We start from the raw sequence: 15,788 nt of genomic DNA on the forward strand, positions 1-15,788 counted from the left end.
TTGCCCCTCAGGCCCTTTTTAAATCTTTCCCTTTTTACCTTGGAAAAAGACCTCATCTATACCTCTCATGGACTTTATAAGCCTCTATAAGATCATCCCTTAGCCTCTGAGATACCAGAGGAAAAAAGCCCTAACCTATTCACCCTCTCCCTTTAGCTCAAACCCTCCAGTCGTAGCAATGTCCTTGTAATATTTTTCTGTACCCTTTCTGTTTTAACAGCATCTTTCCTGAAGAAGGGTGACCAGAATTGTACAGCGTATTCTGAAATTGGCCTCACCAATGTCCTGTGCAGCCACAACATGACATCCTGTGCTCATGTTCTGACCAAAGAAAGCAAGCATGCCAAACACTGCCTTCACTACCCTACCTTCAACTCCACTTTCAAGGAAATGTGTACCTGCACCCCTAGTTCTCTTTGTTTGGCAACACTCCTCAGGACCCTACCATGAGCTGTAATAGTCCTTAACCTTATTTGCCAAAGGTATTTCATGTCCCCTGTTTGCCCTCCTGATTCCCTTTTAAGTGTACTTCTACTCCACCTATATTCCTCCAAGGCTTCACTTGTCTTTCCCTGTTAAAGGTAACATAAAATCCAGTGTTCACAACAATGGTCTTGAGATGGCAGAGTTGTTAATGGAGAAAGATAGACAGAAAATGAGGATGAAACAAATGTGTTGAAATAGGCAGTTTAGATTCACAGAGCCTTAATTTATCTCTCACAATTCTGAATCTAAAGGTTCGAGCCTGAGTTTGGTAGTGGGACATAACATTTAGGTTGACATTTCAATATATTACTGATGATTTGACACATTGTCCTCTCAGATGATCGTGAGAGATCCCATGGCAATGTTTGATGAAGAATAGGGAATTTTCCTCAATGTTTAACCCCTTACCAGCATCCTGCCAATATCACTATGGCTACTTGCCACACCTTGCTGTATGGAAATTGGCTGCTGTGTTTTCTACATTACAATAGTGACTGCACTTAAACAATATATCATCAGCTGTAAGTACTTTGTGATGTCTGAGGTCATGAAAGGCACTATGCAAGTGCGAGCTTTTTTGACTTGATGAGATACCTGCATATTTTCCTCAGTTATATTCAACTTCTTTACTGACAATGTTAATCTTGCTATTGTAGAGTATGTCCTTTAGTTAGGTCATTGTGTTCTGCTGCATCCTGCCTGAAATTGTCGCAATGATCCATTTTGCTCTCTTCAACCTCTGCTTTGTTCTCCCCATGTTCAACTGAATTGCCAAAGAATTTGATCCACAAGAATCTCTCCCATAATGAATCCAGCAGCTTCAGGCTTTTAAAGCTTGTAGGCAGCAACCAATACTACATGACTTCCGAAACAGCAAGATGCCTATTTCGTCTTGCCATTTACAGTTCATTGATATTCCTTTAAACAAATCTGTCTGTTAGTTCAGTTGCTGACCCAGACATTGTTGGCATGTACATCAGGTGGATGACTCAAAGAACTGATGTATGGTGAACTGGTCACTTAGACATGGTTTTCAAGGTCCGGATCTCTGTTACAAATAGATATAAAGAAAGTTGAGATTGACATTTGACAACTGGGAGAGTCACTGCTATCCATCATCTCTGGAGACTGACTGGAAGGGCATTTGAAGAAATGGGCAGAAATGAAACACTCACATGGCTGAGAAGCGAGACCCAAGGAAATAGAGACCAGTGAATCCTGCACTTTCTCACCCCACTGTTGAGTAAGATCCCTGTGCCACACCAGGTGATGCTTGACATAGAGTTGATCTCTACAGCACAAACCATCCCTCAAGACTGACGGCTGCCACATTTGCATCAGGTTGCTAGTCATAACCCACCCACGTCCAGACACTAAATTGCTCCCATGGGTCTCTTGACCATCCCCCACAGCCTTGTTCATTCTGATATCAAAATTTTTGAAAAACAAAAATAGAATCCAGAATGTAGAAAATAGGAGTAAGCCATTTGGCCCTTCAAGCCTGCTCTGCCATTCAATGTGATCATGGCTGATCATCTTACTCAGTGCACTGTTCCCGTTTTCACCACTTATCCTTTCACCCTTTTCGCCCTTAGAACTTTATCTAAGTCCTTATTGAAATGTTTTGTTTGTTTCCTGAGTGAAAGATTCTTAACTCAATTGAAAAGCCTTTCCTGCACCTCCATCCACTCTTCTATATGCATGCAGCTGAAAACCTGGTATTCAAAGTAAACAGGGAAAAGCCGACCTTTTGCATTGTGTCTTTTCCCCCCTCCAGAGTTGCTAGATGCAGTGCTCAGATCAGGGAAATCAATTTTTAATTCCTGGAGACTCCAGGATGACCCTGGAGTGTAGATGACCATATCATAAGACCATAAGACATAGGAGCAGAAATTAGGCCATTTGGCCCATTGAGTCTGCCCTGCCATTCAAACGTGGCTGATAAGTTCCTCAACCCATTCTCCTGCTTTCTCCTTTAACCCTCGATAATCAAGAACCTATCTACCTCAGTCTTAAATGGACTCAATGACCTGGCCTCCACAGTCTTCTGTGGCAGTGAATTCCATAGATTCACCACTCTCTGCCTGAAGAAGTTTCTCTTTATCTCTGTTCTAGACTCTCTTACCTATGGAAGCATCTTCCCAACATCCACTCTTTCCAGGCCATTCAGTATTCTGTACATTTTGATTAGATCTCCCCTCATCCTTCTAAACTCAAATGAGTATAGCCCCAGAGCCCTCAAACATTCCTCATGTGATAAGCTTTCCATTCCTGGGACGATTCTCGTGAACCTCATCTGAACCCGCTCCAGGGCCAGTATATCCTTCCTCCGCACAATACTCCAATTGTGGCCTTACCAGAGCCTTATAAAGCCTCAGTAGTACATCCCTGCTTTTATTCAAGTCCTCTCAAAATAAATGCCAACATTGCATTTGCCTTCCTGACTACTCACTCAACCTGCAAGTTTACCTTGAGAGAATCCTGGACTAGAACTCCCAAGTCTCTTTGCACTTCAGACTTCTGAATTTTCTCCCCTTTCAGAAAATAGTCCATGTTTTTATTCTTCTTACCAAAGTGCATGACCTCACACTTTCCCACGTTGTACTCCATCTGCCACTTCTATGCCCACTCTCCTAACCTGCCCAAATCCTTCTGCACCCTCCCCACCTCCTCAATGCTACCTATCCCTCTACCTATCTTTGTATCATCTGCAAGCTTAGCCAGAATCATTAATGTATAAAGTGAAAAGTTGCAGTCCCAACACTGACCCTTGTGCAACACCACTTGTCACCAACTACCATCCTGAGAAAGACCCTTTTATCCCCACTCTCTGCTTTCTGCCAGACAGCCAATCTTCTATCCATGCTAGCACCTTGCCTCAAACACCATGGGCCCTCATCTTACTCAGCAGCCTCCTGTGCGGCACCTTGTCAAAGGCCTTCTTGAAGTCAGGTAGATAACATCCATTGGGTCTCCTTGGTCTACCCTGCTCGTGACTTCCTTGAAGAATTCCAGCAGATTTTTCAGGCATGACCTCCCCTTGATGAAACCATGCGGACCTTGCCCTACTTTACGATACATTTCCAAATATTCAGAAATCTCATCTCTTACAATGGACTCGAAAATCTTACCCGTGACCGAGGTTAGGCTAATCGGCCTGTAATTTTCTGTCTTTTGCCTTACTCCTTTTTTAAACAGAGGTGTCATGTTAGCGATATTCCAGTCCTCTGGGCCCCTCCCTGACACCAGTGATTCCTGAAATATCACCACTAATGCTTTCACTACCTCTTCAGCTATCTCCTTTACAACTCTGGGATGCAGTCCTTCTGGTCCAGGTAATTTATCCACCTTCAGTTTTACTAGCACCTTTTCCTTGGTGATGGACATCATACTCAGCTCTGCCCCCTGGATCTCTTGAATTTTTGGGACAGTACTCATGTCTTCCACTGTGAAGACTGATGTGAAGTAATTATTCAGTTCCTTAGCCATTTTCTTGTTCCCCACTAGCTCTCCACCATCATTTTCAGTTGTCCAATGTCCATTTTTGCCCTTTATATATCTAAAGAAACTCATACAATCTTCATTTATATTACTGGCTAGCTTACCCTCATATTTAATGTTCTCCTTCATTTTTTTTTGTTGCCCTCTGTTAGTCTTTGTAAGCTTCCAGTCCTCTAGTTCACCGCTGCCCTTTGCCATATTATATGCTTTCTCTTTTGCTTTTATGCTATCCCTGACTTCCTTAGTCAGCCATGGTTGCCTCATCTTCCCCGTGCCATGCTTCTTTTACCTAGGAATGAACTTCTGCTGTGTTGCCTGATTTACTCCCAGAAACTCCTGCCAGATCACAAAGTCAGGCAAATTCTGTTTTAGTGAGACACCAACGGATACAATTCTTTTCACCTCAATTTTGTGGAAGTCATGCAAAAATTTCCTTGGAGTTGAGATGAGAGCATATGCACAGTGAGATTGTGCACCTGAAATGGCCCTAAAAGTCTGACAAGCTCGGCTATAAGCTTCATGGAGTTTGTTACCACAACATCGAGAGAGAAGTCACTAGATACCTTCCCAGGAGTGCAGGACTGATGTGCGAAGAAAGTCCTAATGAGATATTCTATGTTGTCTTGAGTGTAGAAGCACAAGGCATTATCTCTTCGAACCTATAAAATTCTAGTCGGACTAGGCAGGGTAAACAACGAAACGATGTTGGCCATTGACCATGGGCCACAGTCTAAGGATACAGGGCCCATTTAGACTGTGAGATGAGGAGAAATTTCTTCACCCAGAGTGGTGAGCCTGTGGAATTCACTGCCATGGAAAGTGGTAGAGGCCAAAACATCAAATGTGTTCAAGAAGGAGCTAGTTATAGTTACTGGGGCTAAAGACAGCGAAGGGAATGGAATAAAAACAGGACAAAATGCTGAGGTGGATGATCAACCACGACCATGTTGAACAGCTGACCAAGGTTGAAGGGCCAAATGGCCTCCTACTGCTTTTACTTTCTGTTTCTTTGTTTCTCCATTAAATGGCCCATTTTACACCTTTTTGTCACTTTTATGTCTTTCACTGCACATCCCTTGAGTTTCTAGAAAACATATATGTAATGTTTTGAGATTCCTTGTGTTACAATTTTAATCAGATCAACATTCTGAGGAGCATGGCCAAGTGGATGCTCAGAGGCTATTTCTGTATATTCTAGAAGTAGGGTTTCGTAGTCTCAGGATAAGAGCAACCACTTAGAACTGAGGTGAACAGAAATTTCACCCACAGAATTCCTACCCTTGATGATATTGAATTTTCTACTTAGTCTGACCCCCATCTCCCATCCATTTGTCCAGTCAACTTTCATTACACTCCTCTCTCATGGCAAATATTTTGTATATGGCAGAGACTGAATGCAAAGTTAGGTAGGTAAGAAAATATATGAAATAACTTACAAATTAACTTATTTTTGCCTTTGTTTTAAATTCTTGTTTGCTCTGAGTAACTGATGTGGGATTTCACCTCATTCACAGGTACATGCAATTTCCCTTTGTTGGATGAGTGAGTTGTACCGAGCAGTTTGTGATGCAATTGGTGAGGAACCATCACCTGTTCAGAATGTATTGGGAGGGATTTGAAAGAGGTCCATTGACTGATACACACAATAAAAATATCACAGTAATATCCAGACATATTCCATTTGGAGAATTTAAAAATTACATTTATTTCAGCCAGATGCTTGCCTTTTCTATTACAGATAGAGGAACAAAATGTTCCTGTTCAAATATTTGACTTGCAGAAATAGATCATTGAAAATAAATATGAGCAAAACAGATTTAATGACTATTTATTTTTCATTTTTAGTTATTCTCTATTACGTATAAAATTGCAAGGTCAGATACACATGTAGTGTGGTACAGTTTCAGCATTTTCAGTTATTTGTTGGTTTGAATCTCACTTGAAACTCAACCACCATTTTGGGGTGACACTCCAATGCGGAATCAAAGGATTGCTGCACTACTGGAGCACAGTCTTTTGAATGATATATTAAACTGAGGCCCTCTGGTGTCTCAGGTGGAGGCGAAAGATCCCACAATGATAGAATTTTTAAGGAACAGTGGAGTTTGCTCCAGTATCCACGCCAATATTTATCCCCTCAGTCAGCATCACTAAGAGGAGTATGAAAGAGTGAATAAAATGGGGAGCAGAGGAGAACGAAGGAAGAATGGGTTGTGAAGAGCAGCAAACAAAATAACTGGTGGTTGAGAGTGAGGGAAAATTGTGGTGGCGGATGGCTGAACTCCAAAAGTTACCCTTAGATTTCACAAGTCAATGTTCTCTCAGCTGGACTCCCATCTCCCAACCTCCAAAAAATTAAGCTCACCCAAAACTTTGCTAGCTATATTTAACACATTACATTTTGTTCATCCATCACCCCTGTGATACAAATCTACATTGACATTTGGTTAACCAACGCCTTGATATTAAAATTCTCACCCTTTCTTTTAACCTCCTCCAGTGCTCATCTCCATGATATTTGTGTTTCTCAACATCTGCCTGGTGTGTATCTGATTTTAATCATTCCATCACTAGCGATCATGCTTTCCTGTGCCTTGTCTGTAAACTTTGTGATCCTCTCCCTGCTCCACCTTTGTAACTCTCTTTAACACACTCCTTAATATCTCTACATCTCTGATTAAGCTTTTGTCTTTTGTCTTGTTGTCTCCTTATGTGGCTTAGTGTCAAACTTTGATTACGGCTTTTGAGAGTTGTATTCAGGGTGTTTTACTGCATTAAAGGTGCTATATAAATGAAGTAATTGTTATCATTGTTCATGTTTTGGATTACATTTTGTATCAGAATTAGACTGACAATTATTTTCCTTATTGAGCCCTGATCCTACAGCTAGACACACTGACAAATGACACACAGGACCCCTTTCTAGTGAAGCAGTATCTTGTTTAATACAGTTTTTAATAAATTATTGAACACATTTCCATTTCCATGGGAAATTACCATAATGTCTGCAAGATGTGGATTAAAAAAAGAGTGCATTTCCCTCTTAGAAATCACAAAATTTTATCTTACCAATTACATTCCAGCAGTCAGAGCCCCATAAATGACCCTCTCCATTCACGAAATATTAATTGTGGGCTACCCAAACAGTGGAAACGTGCCCATGGAATCAGATATTGTTTTAACAATGAAGGCAGGGAAATCAGGAGGATGGGGAGTGAAGTGTTAGTGTTCAAAAGTGTTGGATATGTGAGGGCTGGTCAGAGATCAGTAAGTCCTTTGACCCACATGCAATGAAGCCATATTACAATCGAAGATAATGTGTGATGGGAGAGAGAGAATTACACAGAGAAAGCGCTGCACTTAGTCCTTGTAATAGCACTGAATACATCAGAATAATATACACTGGTGTACATAGCGTCTGCTATTATCATTACAAAATATAGAATTCTAGTGCTCTGCTAAGTCTGAAGTTTTAACATTACAAACTAAAATAACAAGTGGTAAATTCAAAATTATTTTTGGCCCCCTGCCCCTTGTGGTGTGGAAGGCGCAGTCAGAAGAATATTCAAAGGTTCTCTTGGCTGTAGACCCACAGTTGGACTCTCAGCACTGCCCCAAGTAGTCTGCTGAATCCACGAAGAACAAGAAAACACTTTTAGAGTCATCATCAGCAAATGATCCTGGTTTCCGCCAGGTGTGCCATGGTGGGAATGACACCTGGCATGAATTTAACCCATTCAGACTGGGTGTCTTATGTGTTATGTTGGCACTGATGGCAGTTCCCTGCATTTTCCCAACACAGCAAAGTATAGCTGGGATGTCCATATCTTGCTACTGGCGTCGGTTTGTATTCTGCTGAGTCTATGTTTCATCCCATAGGGGCCTTGCTCCTCTGTGTAAGTCTTTGTATATATAAATGTTTGCCTGTGTGTGTGCCTTAAAGTTTGAGTATATTTAAGTGTTTGTGCAAGTATACGTTTGCCGGAGTGCATATTCAACTATGTGTTTATGTAAACATGTAAAAATGTGTTCATTTGTGTACATCTACATGTGAACAAATGTATTTACATGTAAATGTTTGCTTATGTATGTTTGCAGGTGTAAATTGTAAGGAATGCATATATGTAAGTGATTGGTGTGTTGCATGTATATACATTTGCTTCCATTAGTGTACACAAGTGTAAGGTGTGTATGTGCGCATGTGGATGTATCTGTATGTGTTTAAATTAGTGTGTATACATGTGTTATATATGTAAGACAGAATGTTTAAGAGTGTTTATGTAATTGTGTATGCATATGTATATGCATATACAAGTGTTTGTGTGTATACATCTGTATCTATAAATGCGTTTATGTATGTGTATTTGTGGTTGTCATTAACACATTAAAGTCTCCAGAACACTATTATTTAACATATATTCTTTGGTTGTGTGACATTAGAAGTGATAGGAGGGGAACAATTATTCAATTGCATTGCTGGCCACAGTCTTTGTCATGATCCTTGTGCCTCTGACTTTTATTACATGATGGGGGGATGGAGTTCAGCCTCAGCTCAGCCACAATCTCAATGAAATGCAGAGCAGGATTGAAATGCTGAATGAACTTGCTTTGTCTTTTCCCATTTTCTTCTAAATATTGTTGCTGGGGAAGTGGGGAGTGGGTCTGTTCTTCTGAAAAGGTCTTTGTCTGGTGTTTGTCCTGTTGAAGTCAAGAATGTCACCCAGCTGTGATTCTGACATTGTATATCCTCAGTCCATTCCTTGCAATCACATGTAGGGCACAGGATTTCCAAGAATTTTGATAAGTATAGTTTTTTTTGGTGTTTCTGTCGTTGCTAACTGATGTCTGGTCCTTCGTTCAGGAAATATGTATACATTTCTCCTTTGCCTTTGACTTTAACCAGTCCCCGGTACTCCAAGTGATAGTTTTCAGCTGACAGGACTTGGTACATATCTGTAGTCACCTGAGGGGATCATGAACAGCCAGATTAAAGGATGACAAAAGATAATACAGTGAAATAGAAACCAACTGGAAATTACAAATTGCTGTAAATACAGATCAGGCCCCATGAGTAAAAGAAAAATAAAAACAGCAAACACTTTGGCTACTGCAGTTGCTTCTGTTTTAACACAATAGTTGCGTTCCTGCACAAACATTGCATTATAGAAAATCATGCTAGAGAAATAAACAGACCTATGGGAAAAGCGGGGATAGGGACAGATCGCCAAAAAACATCACTCAAAATTGCAGTCCTTACTGATATCAACTCAGGCCTCCAGGATAATGTCAACTGCATTCTTGCTGTTAAATCTCTTCCAAAATTGAAGAACACTGTCCTTAACACACTTATCACATCAAAGCCTGCAAAATAATCATGTGATGCCATGTGGAGACTCTTTCGGGGCTAATATTTCACATGCTCAAGACAAAGCCCCTGAAATGATCTTGTGATGTTGGCACATACTTCTCCGCGGACTGATGGAATTGCATATTAGCCAACACATGTTCGAATTTTAGAAATAGAGTTCTCCTATTTGTCAGTCACGTTATAGCCAATTTGTGTTGTCAGAACATGCGTTATAGCTGAACTGACTGTATCTACAGATTGCCTTTCCAACTTTCCAAACCACTTTTCAGCCAATTAAGTACTTTTGAAGTGTAGTTACTGTTGTACTGAGGAAAGGCAACACACAGAAACCTTCCACAATTAGCGCTGAGCAGACTTTCAAACTTTTTTAATGGATGCTTGTTGAGAGAGAACTACTGGCAAGGATATACAGGAATATTTTTCTGCCTACCTACCAGTTAGAACCATGAATTATTTTCCTGAAAGGGCAGACAGGGACCTTGGTTTAACTTCTGATTTCAAAGACAGTACCTCTGGCAGCGCAGCACTGTCTTGGTACTGAACTGGGAAGTTCAGACAAATTTGCACTGTGGCCCAGTGGTTTGCTCTGCTGTCTTACAGTGCCAGGGACCCGGGTTTGATTCCAGCCTCGGGCGACTGTCTGTGTGGAGTTTGCACATTCTTTATGAGTCTGTGTGGGTTTTCTCTGGTTTCCTCCCACGGTCCGAAAGATATGCAGGGTAGGTGGATTGGGTATGCTAAACTGCCCATAGTGCCCAGGAATGTTTAGGTTAGGTGGGTTACACAAGGGAAATGCAGGAGTATTAGATTTGGGTGGGGTGATCTTCGGAAGGGTGGTGTGGACTTGTTGGGCCGAATGGCCTGTTTCCACACTCCAGCGATTCTACGATCTATGATATTTTAAATCAATTTGTTCAAGTATGTCAGGACATATCTTTAGAGCAGGTAGGAGTTGAACCCAGATCTCCTGGCTCAGAGGTGGTGACAGTAACACTTCACCTCTACAGCCCCTTTTCAAAATTCCCATCTGCCATCGAAGGAGACAGAAATTTTTATGCTTAGGTCCTGGTTTGGGACTTGAACCCATGATCTTCTGATTGAGGTGAGGCGAGGACCAATTGAACAGTAGCTAACCACATTTGGTCAAGTGATTACTCAAAATCTACTTGTTCCCCAATTAAGTTATGACCATTTTGCTGTTTATTTCCAATATTTCTCTTAACATGGTTTCAATATTCATTTTACTTTATTGATACTCAGGATTGGCAGGGCACCAGCATGGCAAACATTGATTGTCTATCACTAGTTACTCTGAGGTTAGTTGTTTTCATGGGCCATCCCCAAGTACACTTTGAGAGTGGCTATTACGAGAACTACTCTACAGTGGGTCTGGAAATTTCCTTCTTAAAAGAACGTTAGTGAACTAGGTGGGTTTTTATAACAATCAATTATAGTTTCCTTATTGAGATTCATTTTTAGTTCCAATTTATTTTGATACTGATTAGTCGTCTATTTAATAATTAAATCAATTTAACTTTGACCAATGGAAGATGGGATTTGAATCCATATTCTACGAATGTTAATCTGGGTCTCTAAACTGCTAGTATAGTGATATTATCGCAGCACTACCATCTTCCTGACTCACTTACTAGGTAGTCTTAGGGGGCCTTTAATAATCAATCCTGTTAATGTGAGACTGGAGACATCCCTCTCATCTTTATGGTGATCATTGATAACCGATTGATTGGTATACACTTGATTAGTCTTTCTATCAGATGGGGAGCAGTGCTGGATTTGTGGCCAAACACTTAAGGGACAAACCATCAAACCATCATCATTTGGGCCATCAAATTAGGAAGGAAGCAATTCAATAGCTTCCAAAAAGAACAAAACATTCATCTTAAAGCTATGGAAGTAGTAGTGGTTTAGAGAGAAGCAGAAACTTGTTTTATGCACTATTTGCATAGGGCAGAGTTTTTTCATATACCTGAATTCTGTCAGGGACACCTGTACTGTCCATTCGACTTGCCACATTGACTGTATTTCCCCAGATGTCATACTGAGGTTTGCGAGCTCCAATCACTCCTGCTACAACAGGACCAATGTTGAGTCCTAAAGAGAAAAGCAGAGATGAACTCATCACTCTTGCTCACTCACATTTATAAGAAACCTCCAATCTCTTCCCAGAGCCTCAGGATGTTGAACTGCTCATTCTTGGCTTCTATGATCTACAGGTTTTTCAACCTCACATTTACTATCAGCTAATCATTCACTTTGATTCATCTCATCCTAATTTGAGGGATTTAAAATTGTGGGCTACAGGATTAGAGTGGGACAATAGGATTTACTGGATTGCTCGGTAGACAGCTGGCAAACACTTAATCAGTTCATTGGTCTCCTTCTGTTATGTAATGACTCTGTAACTTTATCCTACCTCGTTGGTGTTTCGCTGCATCAACGCTGAGTCTCACCTGACTTCAATCAGCCACAGAACTATAGAATTGAAGAATTCATTATTCCCGGTCATCAATGCAATGAAATGTACAATTTGACTTCTACTGATAAAACACTTCTGCCTGCTTTTCTGCAAATCCAAGTATGAGAAAGTTTTTTTTCCAGTACACAGAATAAGGAAAAAACAAATGAAATATAGGTCAGAGTTATGACGCATGTGTGTGAATGCAATAAGAATGGCAAATAAGAGTCGTGAGTTTTAGGCCAGATTGGTAAACAGAAATTGATGTTGTGGCTATAACAGAGATTTGGCTCAAGGGAGGGCAGTATTAATTAAGGGGCACACTTCAGTACTGCAGAACGTGGATAATCTACAGGAGTCACAGACAAAATAGAACATAGAACATTACAGCACAGTACAGGCCCTTCGGCCCTCGATGTTGTGCCAACCTGTCATACTGATCTCAAGCCCATCTAACCTACACTATTCCATGTACGTCCATATGCTTATCCAATGATGACTTAAATGTACCTAAAGTTGGCGAATCTACTACCGTTGCAGGCAAAGCGTTCCATTCCGTTACTACTCTCTGAGTAAAGAAACTACCTCTGACATCTGTCCTATATCTTTCACCCCTCAATTTAAAGCTATGCCCCCTCGTGCTCGCTGTCACCATCCTAGGAAAAAGGCTCTCCCTATCCACCCTATCTAACCCTCTGATTATTTTATATGTTTCAATTAAGTCACCTCTCAACCTTCTTCTCTCTAATGAAAACAGCCTCAAGTTCCTCAGCCTTTCCTCGTAAGACCTTCCCTCCATACCAGGCAACATCCTAGTAAATCTCCTCTGCACCCTTTCCAAAGCTTCCACATCCTTCTTATAATGCGGTGACCAGAACTGTACACAATACTCCAAGTGTGGCCGCACCACAGTTTTGTACAGCTTCACCATAACCTCTTGGTTCCGGAACTCAACCACTCTATTAATAAAAGCTAAAACACTGTATGCCTTCTTAACAGCCCTGTCAACCTGGGTGGCAACTTTCAAGGATCTGTGTACGTGGACACCGAGATCTCTCTGCTCATCTACACTACTAAGAATCTTATCATTAGCCCTGTACCTTGCCTTCTGGTTACTCCTACCAAAGTGCATCCCCTCACACTTGTCTGCATTAAACTCCGTTTGCCACCTCTCAGCCCAGCTCTGCAGCTTAACTATGTCTCTCTGCAACCTACAGCATCATTCGTCACTATCCACAACTCCACCAACCTTAGTGTCGTCTGCAAATTTACTAACCCATCCTTCTACGCCCTCATCCAGGTCATTTATAAAAATGACAAACAGCAGTGGACCCAACACCGACCCTTGCGGTACACCACTAGTAACTGGTCTCCAGGATGAACATTTCCCATCAACTACCACCCTCTGTCTTATTTCCGATCCAAACTGCTACATCTCCCACAATTCCATTCCTCCGCATTTTGTACAATAGCCCATTGTGGGGAACCTTATCGAACACCTTGCTGAAATCCGTAAACAGCACATCAACTGGTTTACTCTCATCTACCTGTTTGGTCACCTTCTCAAAGAACTCAATAAGGTTTGTGAGGCACGACCCTCCGTTCACAAAACCGTGCTGACTATCCGTAATCAATTTATTCCTTTCTAGATGATTATAAGTCCTATCCCTTATAACCTTTTCCAACACTTTACCAACAACTGAGGTAAGGCTCACTGGTCTATAATTACCAGGGTTGTCTCTACTCCCCTTCTTGAACAGGGGAACCACATTTGCTATCCTCCAGTCATCTGGCACTATTCCTGTAGACAATGACAAGTTAAAGATCAATGCCAAAGGCTCGGCAATCTCCTCCCTGGATTCCCAGAGGATCCGAGGATAAATCCCATCCGGCCCAGGGGACTTATCTATCTTCAACCTCTGAAGGATTTCTAATACCTCTTCCTTCTGAACCTCAATCACACTTAGTTTAGTAGCCTGTATCTCAGTATTCTCGACAACATTGTCGTTTTCTAGAGTGAATACTGTTGAAAAATATTCATTTAGCGCTTCCCTTACCTCATCTGACTCCACACACAACTTCCCACTACTATCCTTGATTAGGCCTAATCTAACTTTCGTCATTCTTTTATTCCTTAAATACCTATAGAAAGCCTTAGGGTTTACCCTGATCCTATCCGCCAACGACTTCTCATGTCTCCTCCTGGCTCTTCTGAGCTCTCTCCTTAGGTCTTTCCTGGCTACCTCGTAGCCCTCAAGTGCCCTAACTGAGCCTTCACATCTCATCCTAATTTGACTACAACAAAAAACAGAAAAGTATAATTACATTGTTCAGTGTAACTTATGGGTCACAAATAATGGGAAGCATGTAGAATTTTCAAAGTAATTACAGAAGCAGGAAAATTATAGACTAGGTATAACGGAGAATTTAATGATCCAAATGTAGACTGGTACTTTAATGCAGTGGGAGAGAAGGGCAAATGTTCCTAGAGTATGGTGGTTTTGGTTGGTTCGCCAAGCTGACTGGTTTTCAGGCAAATGTTTCGTCTCCCTTCTAGGCGACATCTTCAGTGCTGTCTAGCCTCCACTGAAGTGTTGTTGTTCTATCCCATTCTGAAATTATACGGTTTATTGCACTGGTGGTTGAAAATGAACACGTTGAAATAGAACTCATCTACATACCGCAACGGTACAAAACCAGAAACAGATTTACCCACTGTGACAGACCAGACCATATAAATTCAGAGTGGGACAGAACAACAGCACTTCAGTGGAGGCTACACAGAATGAAGATGTAACCTAGAAGGGAGATGAAAAATTTGCGTGAAAACCAGTCAGCTCGGAAAATGAACCAACAACTCCAACCACTGGCTGGTGATGGCCTACTGGTGTTATCGCTGGACTGTTAATCCAGAGACATAGATAACACAGATAACATTCTGGGGACATTGGGTTAGAATCCTGCCACGACAGATTGTGAAATTTGAATTCAATAAAATAAATGGAATTAAAAATCTAATGATCACCATGAATTCTTCATAGATTGTTGGAAAAATCCAAGGTTCGCTAATTCCCTTTAGGAAAAGAAAACTGCCATCCTTACCTGGTCTGGCCCACATGTAATTCAAGACCCATTGCAATGTGGTTAAGTCTGAACTGCCCATTGGGAAAATAGGTTTGGGCAAAAGATGCTGCCTGGTCACAGGCGCCCTCATTCCATTAATGAATTAAAAAAAACCTGAGCTACATACCTTTGTTCAAAAACTAAAGACCCTAGAGAATGTCCAGGTGAATTTTCTATATCAGCATGCTTCCAGTTCAATGAGAAAGGAAACCCTGCAAACTTCTGAAGAAGGGTCTAGGCCTGAAACGTCAGCTTTCCTGGTCCTTTAATGCTGCTTGGCTTGCTCTGTTCATCCTGCTCCACACCTTGTTATCTTAGAAATGAAGTGGCTGAGGTAAATCAAGTGCCAATGGAAGAGCATTTGGTGAATAGTGATCACTTTATCATAAGGTTTAAGATGGCTATGAAAATGGATCATGAATAATTCAAAGTAGGAGTAATTTGTTGGAGGAAGGCCACGGTAATAGGGGTATGAACAGATCTTGATAAACAAACTGGAGTCAGAAGTTGGCAGGAAAAATAATTATTGAACAATGGACTTCATTCAAAGATGAACTTGTTCAGGCAATCAAGGTATTTTCCCTTGAAAGGGAAAGGTAGGGCAATGAAATCCAGAACTCCCTGGATGACCAAAGAGGTAGAAATTTGATTGGGGACCAAAATGAGGATTTACGCACAACAGCAGAAGGCATGGCTGCTTTGAAAGCAAAAATACTTTGATTAATATTTTGCATCTGTCCTTAAAAAGGATTTCAATTGAGCAGTAAAAGAAACAGAAAGTTACATGATGGAAATCTTTTTCATGCAGTGAGTGGTTAAGATTTGGAATGCTCT

The 15,788-nt window shown here is 41.1% G+C and overlaps 2 protein-coding genes across 8 annotated transcripts in view; one reads left to right on the forward strand and one right to left on the reverse strand.

Moving 5' to 3' along the window:
- LOC125454053 (galectin-8-like) overlaps positions 1–5,749 on the forward strand; it is a 46,248-nt gene extending 40,499 nt beyond the window's left edge. The window contains exon 5 of the mRNA XM_048534326.2: positions 5,502–5,749. The gene's annotated coding sequence lies outside the window, so the exon portion shown is untranslated. The remainder of the gene's footprint in view (positions 1–5,501) is intronic.
- The window catches only part of adcy5 (adenylate cyclase 5), a 405,848-nt gene continuing 395,762 nt past the window's right edge, over positions 5,703–15,788 (reverse strand). For all 7 annotated transcript variants that reach the window (XM_059647537.1, XM_059647542.1, XM_059647541.1 and 4 more), the window contains 2 exons: positions 11,343–11,467; positions 5,703–8,950 (listed from right to left, as the gene is read on the reverse strand). In XM_059647537.1, the coding sequence (XP_059503520.1) occupies positions 8,822–8,950; positions 11,343–11,467 (254 nt within the window). In that variant the 3' untranslated portion in view covers positions 5,703–8,821. The remainder of the gene's footprint in view (positions 8,951–11,342; positions 11,468–15,788) is intronic.

This window comes from Stegostoma tigrinum, chromosome 7 (assembly GCF_030684315.1).
Source record: "Stegostoma tigrinum isolate sSteTig4 chromosome 7, sSteTig4.hap1, whole genome shotgun sequence".
Classification (NCBI taxonomy): Eukaryota; Metazoa; Chordata; class Chondrichthyes; order Orectolobiformes; family Stegostomatidae; genus Stegostoma; species Stegostoma tigrinum.